Genomic DNA, 10,221 nt, shown 5'->3' with positions numbered 1-10,221 from the left:
ACAAGCACATAGAGCAGGACCTCCTGCCATCCACAATGTTAGTCCTCAACAATATGTCCAAAACCGGCACATAGACCAGAACCTCCTGCCCCTCTCACCACATAATTCATCCTTCTCAACTAGAGACTCAATGACTATTAGAGTATCAGGATAACCTCCAACTTCAGGACCCTCAACATCAACATATACACATACCATGGCATTACAGAATCTCTCTGCGAGACTCATACCATGCTCACATTCCTCAACTCATATTATACCATTACGAGATCTCCCCATAATACTCATATTATGTTCAGATGCATAAATTCAAATCCAATATAATAATTTACAATCATCACAGAAATCATACAAATTGAATATATCACAAAATAAATTAACAATACTGAAATATCACCATAAATGGTTACTAGAGAAGAATCAAATGTTTGACGAATCAAACTCACCATAAACGTCAGTACATATGACTAGTCACAACTTACTGGATTGGACCAGGGCTGCTCTATGATCAGGGATGAACCAACTCCGGTTTTTAAGATTCCTCTATCCTACCATCACAATTATAATTCATAATTCCATATCTACCATAATAACATGAATCCATCAGACATTTTCATTCCAACGAGATATATTGCATAATAATTTAACAGTACTCAATCTGTACAACAAGATTTCAGTTAAAAACATATCGAGTAGACTTCTAGGAAAGAGAGGTGTGTCACAATGGACAACTTAAGTACCAAGTCTTTCCTTAGCCAAAGTGTTCCTCAACTAGTTTTTAACAAATTTCTTATTTACAGATTCAAAACAATAACATATAATATTAACCCCGAAATTCAATATAGATAGATATACATTAAGCATTAACAATATTCATACAGAATTTCAAGACATGAATAGTAATAAAACAATACTAAATCATAATATAAAAGCTTACAAAGGTTAGCTCCCCTACCTCTATTCCAAACTTCTCTTGCTCCGAATTTGTTTTCCCGAAAAACCCTCCAGAGTCTCTACTCTTCTTGCAACTAAAAATTTCTTCCTAACTCTTTCTTCTCTATTTCTCAAGGTTTCTCACTTGATTCTTGCTCTCTTTGTGCAAAATAGCCTCCCCTCTCATGGCTATTTATAGTCTAAAAATTTTACTATTCATCAGATTTTTAATATTATTTATTATTTTAATATTATTTTATTATATTAATATCTTAATCACCACTTACATAATGGATTTCTCAATAATGCCTTCAAATCTGAATGCTTTCTCCATTATCAATATTTTAAATTTTATTTTACTTTTTTGTTTTTTTAATGTTTTTTTAATTTTTTTTAGACAAAAAGGTAGAAAAGAGTTTGAACCCATTACAAAAATTTTCTAGCAGTTAAGCTACAAAAATTTCTTATTTAACTTTCCACATTTTATAAACTTATTATATTTTCTATTCAAAAAAAATTTATTACTACTAGTAATAAAATTGTTACTATTAAGATAAATATTTTTCATTGTCTTACGAGACTTTCTACCTTTATTACTTTCCTTTATTATGTCTTGTATTTAAACTTCTTACCTTTTCCACAAATAATATTTTATAACTATATAATATATACGAATTTAAAATTTTGATTAAAAATTATTAAAATTCATATTTTATAAATCCTCAGTAAGCACAATATTAGTCATCAATTAAAGATTTGCCAGAGAGAAAAGAAATTTAAAAATGGAGGGGAAATTTTTTTAATTTAGACAACAAACATAAAAGATCAAATTTAAATTAAGAGATTATAACAATATTTAACCATGAAAAATGTATAATAGGTAATATGATAGTTATGTAGAATCAAAATTAGTTTTGAATGTTGATATTTAAAAGCAAATTTAACCTGGTTTATTACTTGTGGGGGAAGAGATAAGGCCTATTTTGCAAAAACTATCATATAAGTTTTTTTTTTGTTAGAGTCAAATTGTACTAACTCATAAGTTAAATATATGCTAATATATTTATGAGTCGCACCTAATTAAGGGACTTTATTTTTCCTTTAAAAAAACTGTTTAAAAGCGCAGACTTTGACTCGTGAGAAATCAGTCGTTTTTATCTTTTCTATGTGGTTTCTGCAACTGATTATGAAGAGGCACTCGGCTTGGTTTGTTAAAAGTAACAGGGAAGAATTAAACATGATGGCAAGTGTGTTGCTCCTCCAACGTCATTCTCTATTGATGAAGTTATCGCTAATACTTATTCTTATCAGAAGTGGCAGCGCTCATAACCACTGCGATGGAGAAAACTTGTCTTGTGGGCCGAACCAACCCCTTATCAGATTTCCCTTCCAACTCGTGAATGAGACGAAGGAGCCATGCAGTTATCCCCGTCTTTGTCTTTCTTGTACTGAAAAACATCAGACCATGCTTCTGCTTCCAACGATCAAACTCCAAGTCGATTACATAAACTACGAATATCAGGAAATTTTATTAACTGACCCGGAAAACTGCTTTTCCAACAAGTTTATGCAAATCATCAATTTTGTTCAGAGTTACCAATTTGAATCACTATATTATGAACCACACAACTTGAGCTTCTTCAACTGTACCTCAGCTGGGCATCGACAACTCCGCTACCGGGAATCATATTCCCAAGATTTGGTCTCCTGTCCGATTTTCATTTCTGATTCTTTAGACAGTGTCCTCGAATTAGATCTAACATCCTGTACCAAGATGTTCGACATCCCTTCGCCAATCCGTTTCACCTACAGGTATCCCTTGTATTGGAGATGGTTCAAATCAAATTGTTCTGAGTGCGAAGCTAAAGGCAAGAGATGTAAATGGAAGACCAACAACGACACAGAAGGAGACATCGAATGTTTTGAATGCACACGAAAAAGAATTCACGTTCCTAAATCTCTTATTTTTGCTACTACAGGTCATATCAGAGACTCTTACACTTTCGCATTTTAATATTGATTTGTTCCTATTTCCTAGAAATTTGAATGCCAACAAGTGAATGGCTTTACAAAGATTTGAAACAAAGACTAAAATAAATAAATAAAGCTTTCTCTTTTCTTTTCTAAATGAAGTCTCCAACCGCTATTGTAGGTTCGATCTTTTTGGGGCTGGTGGTCACTGCTGTCTTTAAGAGCATTGTCTATTTTAGGGAAAAACAAGAAGATCAAGCAAGAGTGGACAAGTTTTTAGAGGACTACAGGGCAGAAAAGCCTGCAAGATTCACCTACGCTGACCTTAAAAGAATCACCAATGGCTTTAAGGAAATGTTAGGAGAAGGAGCTCATGGGGCTGTGTTCAGAGGAAAACTTTCCAGTGAGATACCCGTGGCTGTGAAGATCCTCAACAATACAGAGGGAGAAGGGAACGAGTTCATCAATGAAGTGGGAATTATGGGCAAAATCCATCACATCAACGTGGTGCGTTTGCTTGGCTTCTGTGCAGAAGGACTCCATCGTGCTCTTGTCTACAATTTCTTTCCAAACGGTTCCTTACAAAGCTTCATTTTTCCTCCAGAAGACAAGGACCGTTTCCTTGGCTGGGAGAAGCTTCAACACATTGCTCTTGGTATAGCTAAAGGGATTGAGTATCTTCATCAAGGTTGCAATCATCCCATTATTCACTTTGACATCAATCCTCACAACGTGTTACTTGATGACAACTTCACTCCAAAAATATCTGATTTTGGCTTGGCCAAATTGTGTTCCAAGAATCCCAGTTTGGTGTCCATGACAGCTGCTAGGGGAACCTTGGGATACATTGCACCTGAAGTCTTCTCTAGAAACTTTGGAAACGTGTCTTACAAGTCTGATATTTACAGTTATGGAATGTTGTTGTTAGAAATGGTTGGTGGGAGGAAGAATGTGGACATGTCTTCTCCAGAAGATTTCCATGTTCTGTACCCTGATTGGATCCATAACCTGGTTGATGGAGATGTGCATATCCATGTTGAGGATGAAGATGATTTTAAGATTGCAAAGAAACTGGCAATTATTGGGCTTTGGTGCATTCAGTGGCAGCCAGGGAACCGTCCATCCATAAAATCTGTGATAAACATGCTAGAAACTCAAGAGGAAAACCAGATTGCCGTGCCTCCTAATCCCTTTCACTCGGCAACTTCCACTACAGTTAAGGGACCCATTTCGACAAGACGACCTTTGCATTTGGAAGTGATTGAAGAATGATTTACACCGGCAAATATAATCTTTCAATTTGTACAAAATTTATAGAAGATGAAAGTTTATGAGACATTGAAGCAAACAAGTTATATAACAAAATTAGTAAAATTGAACTCCAGAGCTTGTTTGTAACTTTACTAGGGGTTGCCATGATCTTTCCATTAGTGTTGGTACTTTTAGAGATTCAAGTAGTGACTTTGTTGGTGCTTTTAATATTTTTAATGTTGTTACTAATGCAATTTTTGCTGACGCTCTCACAACAATGATCCGTATTTAACTTTCCCGTTTGAATGATGTAATTCATTATGGTTGGAATGCTACTCACCTATTGTGGTTCAAGCTTTTCATTCCAACTTTAAGGTCGCTTGGAAGATTAAGTAGATGGAATAAATTCAAGTGGATAAATGGTTTTATGGATTTTAAAACTTCTTATAGTTGATAATTAGTTAATGTACCATATTTGATTTTCTTTGGTGAAATTCTTTATCCTTTTGTTTTCAGGAGGTATTTTAGGAATACATTTAGCCTTTCGGAATATGATTGGTGAGTGTTGTTGATATGCCAACGTAGTTGGAAACAACATTCATAGTGATGCAAAACATGTTTTTGTATATAAAAAAATAAAGAACAGTTTGAGAAAAATTTAAGTACTTAATGAAAGAAAATAAATACACAGAACTAAGTATGTAATTGTAACGGAATAGTACTTGAAAAATTTGAACTAAAAATGAAGTTTCTGACGAGAGACACAACAAAACAAACTTCACTAGCCACACCCATCAACATTACAAACTTCGAGAATGATATACAAATATCCTATTTGTTAATTAACCTTTATTTGATAAATATTTTTTACACTATAAATTACGCATATATAATATCTAAAACTATGTCGTTGACGACCCACTTATTACGAGTAATGATGAGTCCCTTCAGCAATTTTCTCTTCACGTAACTTTCATCACAATTTTAAGAAAAACCTCATCTTTTATTTTACTTTTATTATTTTTTGTCGGACTCAACTTTTTGTTTATGTTGGAATGACGTCGAGAAAAACTCCATATATCTTCGCTCGGTAATGTTTCGTCCACACCGATCGGTCATTCGTGTTCCTGTCTCTCCCTCCGACTCCTCCATTATCAGTGTCAAAATGGGAGTGACCTGCAGAAAACACTCCGACGCTCAAGTCAGGATTGATCTCTACAAGCCTAGTGAAAATTAGGAATCCGAGCTTTTACCTTCCTAATCATTTGTTATTTATAGGGTCTCACGGAATCCGAGGACGCTAGTTGTTTTAAACTTGTTCTTTGTCAACCGACCGAGCGGGTATGCCACGGTCAAGGAAATTACCCCACATACTTCTTTTACGTCTACGCCACTATGTTCAAGGACTTGAATGTTCTCCTTCCCTTTTCGGATTTCCAAATGGGTGTTTTGAGGGAGCTTAATGTGGCTCCTACTCAGCTGCATCAGAACGGCTGGGCGTTTACGCAGGCATTTACTGCCATCTGCACTGGTTTAGCCCTATACCCCACTCTCGGGGCCTTTCTTCACTTTTTTCATGTACAACCTCATCCGTCCAAACCTTGGGTTTCCTTCTGGACGATCGCGAATAGACACTTGTTGTCTCTTTTTAACAGTTCCTACAAGGACTTTAAAGGGAACTTTTCCAAGGTCGTTCCTCTGGAAGCTGGGTACTTGAACTTCCGTTTCCCGGACGGCGGGCTAAGTTTCCTTTTTACTGGACCAACAACCCCAAAAAGGTTATTTCCTGGCCCAAAACACGGATGACACCCGAGGAGTTGGACTTAGTAAGTCAATTGGGTCAGCTGCCCCCTAAGGCCTCTTCTCGTGTGCTAATCGATTTCCTTAACAACAAAAATCTTCCTTCTAACGTGTTCGGTAAGTTTCTTTTGACCATCTTTTATTGAGCAACCATTTGGAACTTATCTAAATTTATTTTTGATGTGCAGATTACTTGTCCACTGTGGATCCAACGAACATCAGTATTTTCGCTCTCCTGTTTGCTCAGAGGGGGGGAAGCACGAGGAAATCAGTGGAAGGGAGTTCCTCTCGTGCCCCCCTGTCGCTGCTATCCCCCTAAAATCACCTCCGGTCCGATTGGCACGACAAGCACCACTTCCTCCGCCCGCTGTTGAAGTCCAGTCGGCCAAGTCCATTCGTCCTCTTGCCGACAAGGTTCAACAGTCGGAATTGGTACCCAAGAAGAAGCGTAGTAAGAGGGCTCTACCCGATGGTCCTCCGCTCGCTGGGCCCCTGAGTGCCAACTCCTGGGTGTCAAGGCGCATCCATTTTGATCTTTTTTTCTGAAGAAAAAGATCTAATCAAAGGGATGACCGAGGAGGAAGCCTCTAATATGGCCATGGAGTTATCCGCTCGGTCCACGATGTGTTGGGCTTATGCAGCTCAGAAGAAGGCCGCTGCTTCTTCCGAACTTCAATCTCTTCAAGAGAAGTTTGATGCAGCTGTAAAGGCCAATCAAGAATTGACACTTCGTCTTGTCGGAACAGAAAGGATAGCGGACGAGGACAAGAATAAAGCCAACACTATACTGGCTGAGGCCCGCTCTGCTCAATGTCGGATGCAACAGTCTACCGGTAATCTGAAACTTGAACTTCAAAACTCAACTATCAAATACCAAGAGTTGGTGACCGAGAGGGATAGCCTCCTGACCGATCGGGATTTGCTTCGGGCCAGGATATTGAAGTTAGAGGCGGACAACAAATTTTTGGACGATGAAGTAATGAATGAGCATGTGCTTGGTTTTGATAAGGCACTCGCCCAGTGTAACGTCCTCTTTCAAGTTTCGATAGAAGACCCTCGTCTCGACGTGAGCATGATAGTGGTGGATGGAAAACTAGTTCCAATCCATGTTCCTCCACCCTCACCTCTTGTCGTCCCTGATGCTCCGACTCACGTTGAAGTGATCGAAGAGACCGACGGGGCTGATGCTTGAACTTAGGATTTGTTTAGAATTTTATCGCTTTTCTACCTCTGCTTTGTATATGAACATTTATTTTGAATGAAAACATGTCTATCGTGCATGTCTTTCGTCTATGTATGCTTTATACTTGATTTCACGCTTGACTTGTTGTATGCTTTAAACAACATATGCTCTATTGGTGAGAATTCCCGAAAGAGATCTATCCCTCCCGCTCGGTTTTAGGTCTTAGGGATTTATTAGGAGCATGCCCTAAGACCAAGAAATCTACCTCACCTGCTCGATTTTAGGTCTTAGGAGTTCACTAGGAGCATGCCCTAAGACCAAGGTGAGAGTCCACAACAAAGAGAAAATGAAGAAGTCAACACTTAACTCAGACATTCAGCTAAAAGAAAAAAAATGGTAGTGATTTACTTATTGTAAACATTGATTCATGTGTTTGACCGTGTATAAGGAAAATGTTGATTCACATTTGGAAACTGATTGTAAATGGCAATTTATTGGGTTAATAGTGTAATTGAGTAGAACAAAGTACACTACAGACTTGCAATAAGCATAAAGTACCCTCAAAAACAAGAAAAAAAAATAAAAAATCACAACAAAAGAAATGAAAAAACATGAATAAAACAGGGTAGCCCAACCCCATGGCCAATAAGAAATAATAAACCCCTTAAACAAATGACAATCACAGCCCAAGCATTACCACATAGAAGCTAAAAGCCAATCCACTAACAACTGAATGCACCAAAGGATAATATATTAAAGAGTATCATAGGCTGATCATCATCTTCATATCTTTTTTACCTTGTTTGGAGTTAGGACCACCTTCTAGCCCCAATTCATAGCATTAGTTTAAAGAAAAGGCTTTGAATTCATACCCAACTATAAGATTGAAATACAGAAAGGGAGCAAGATACCAAATAAATGCAATAGTTGTCATACCCTGTCCAGTTGACTGGTGGAACCAACATAGGCATATAAGGAATGACCATATTTTTTGCTTGTAGAAAAATGGAAAATTTCAAAAGAAATACACACACACACAAAATAAGATATTAAGATGCAATCATCAATTGAGAACTGATTGAATTAAATTGTACCTACGCTTTAGCTTTGATACCCAATAAGATAAGCTAATAAACCTCTGAAAATTGATGTCATTCAATCAAAGAGATACGGAGAGAGTCATGTGAGAGATAAAAGGAGCAATTTGTTCATTAACAACCATCTCCCCAATATAGTATGAAATTCTCCCACTGAAAAAACTCTATTCATCTACACCCAAAGACTTGACAATAAAATATGGATTCTACATAACCACTGGCCACACCATAGGCTATGGCGGGGAGAGAAGTATATTTAAAATGATGAAATAAGCTTTGATGTGCCACAAGCATGACTACAACATCAATTAACTCCAGCGTAAGCAGGTAAATTTACTATCACCCACATTGGGCAACAAAATCGATTTAGCAAACTGATAGGCCCATTTAGCAAAACACAAGAGATAATGAAAAGAACAACAGAGCACAATACTGGAGAGATGTCCTTCGATGCGATAAGCAAAGAACTGGGCTTGAAGATCCTTCATCGCGAATTTGGAATTTAGGTTAAGTTTTATATCATTAATCATCCTTTGTCTTTTTGATTGTCACTAAAATATCATTTACATACAACAATAAGTACAACCAATATCCTTTTTCGAGTATGTATATACAATTATCATTGCTACATCTCTTGAAATTCAACTTCATTAAGAAATCATCAATTTTCTTGTACCACTGCTTGGGACTCTGTTTTAAGCCATGCAAGGATTTTTGCAGGGTGCATACCCTATCATCGAGTGTAAATCCTTCCGGTTGGCTCATATAGATTGTTTCCTCCAAATCTCCATGTAGGGAAGTAGTCTTAATGTCCAACTTCTCCATATATAAATCAAACTGGTTTACAATTGACATTAAAATTCTCACTAGGCAGTGTTTTACCACAATTGTAAAAATCTCATTGTTGTCCACACCTTCGACTTGGTTAAACCCTTTTGCCACCAATCTTGACTTGAATCGAGCCTTTTGAACCCCCAAAATCCCACTCTTTTTCTTGAAGATCCATTTGCATCCAATTACCTTCTGGCCTTTAGGTAGCTTTACAAGTCTCCATGTGTTATTCTTTCTGAGTGCTCCAAGTTCTTCTTCCATGGCACACAACCAAAATTTTCTTTGTTCACTCTCAAGTGCCTCTTTGAAGTTTCTTGGTTCATCTTATTCATTTATCTCTTCAGTTGTATGCAAAGCATAGCATATTAAATCAACTTGACCAAACCTTCTCGTTGGTTTGGAGATTATTCTCTCCCTATCGTGGACAAGTTGATAGTCATTGGTGGCTTGATTTAAATCCCTTGGATTCGAAACTGGGTGCTCAATGTCATTTGATGAACTTTCTGGGTCATTATCAAGATCTTGTTGAGCTTTATCAATAAGAGTCTCCATCTCAAATTGTGTTTTCTCCTTCTCAGGTTCCTGATTTAAAGTATTCATCCACATCCTTGTTGCTTCATCAAAAATCAAATCTCTGCTAATTATGAGTTTGGATGGTTATGGATCCATCCTCCACAATTTGTATCCTTTAACTCCTTTTGCATACCCGAGAAACACACATTTCTCAGCTCTAGCTTCCAGCTTGTCTTTCTTTACAAGAGCAAAAGTCAAAGCTTCAAACACCCTTAGCTTTGAGTAGTTTGCAGGTTTACCACTCCAGACTTTCACTTGTGTTTTATTCTCTATTGCAAAAGATGGACTCCTATTTATCATATATATTGTTGTCTTAACAACTTCACCCTATAATACCTTGGGTAATCTAACACTCAAGATCACACACCTAACCTTTTCAAGAATGGTTCTATTCATTCTTTCAGCAAGACTAATTTGTTGTGGGGTTGCAACCACAATTTTATGTCTCTTAATGCCATGTTTAGCATAATAGTTATTAAAAATATCAGAGAAAAATTCAAGACCATTATCAGTCCTTAATACCTTTAACTTGGATCCATGTTGAATTTCAGTTTGAGTATGACAATCTTTAAACTTATGAAA

At 37.0% G+C, this 10,221-nt stretch overlaps 1 protein-coding gene across 1 annotated transcript; it reads left to right on the top strand.

Annotated features, from left to right (window-relative positions):
* The first annotated feature begins 2,073 nt into the window (after positions 1 to 2,073).
* Positions 2,074 to 4,430, top strand: LOC148204994 (rust resistance kinase Lr10-like). The gene is made up of 2 exons (XM_088101684.1): positions 2,074 to 2,912; positions 3,086 to 4,430. The coding sequence occupies exons 1-2, from the start codon at positions 2,099 to 2,101 to the stop codon at positions 4,174 to 4,176; spliced, it is 1,905 nt and encodes a 634-aa protein (XP_087957810.1). The 5' UTR covers positions 2,074 to 2,098; the 3' UTR covers positions 4,177 to 4,430.
* The last annotated feature ends 5,791 nt before the right edge of the window (positions 4,431 to 10,221 follow it).

This window comes from Vigna umbellata, chromosome 1 (assembly GCF_029865625.1).
Source record: "Vigna umbellata cultivar VRB3 chromosome 1, Vumbellata_1.0, whole genome shotgun sequence".
NCBI classification, from domain to species: domain Eukaryota; kingdom Viridiplantae; phylum Streptophyta; class Magnoliopsida; order Fabales; family Fabaceae; genus Vigna; species Vigna umbellata.
The sequence above is the reverse complement of the archived record's forward strand: the minus strand, read 5'-3'. Positions and strand labels throughout refer to the sequence as shown.

What these genes read in the sequence shown, in the direction of transcription:
- LOC148204994 (XM_088101684.1), top strand. Translation starts at nt 2,099, where the DNA reads ATGTGGTTTCTGCAACTGATTATGAAGAGGCACTCGGCTTGGTTTGTT. An exon ending in TCTTATTTTTGCTACTACAG is followed by an intron (nt 2,913 to 3,085) that starts GTCATATCAGAG and finishes CCGCTATTGTAG; the next exon opens with GTTCGATCTTTTTGGGGCTG.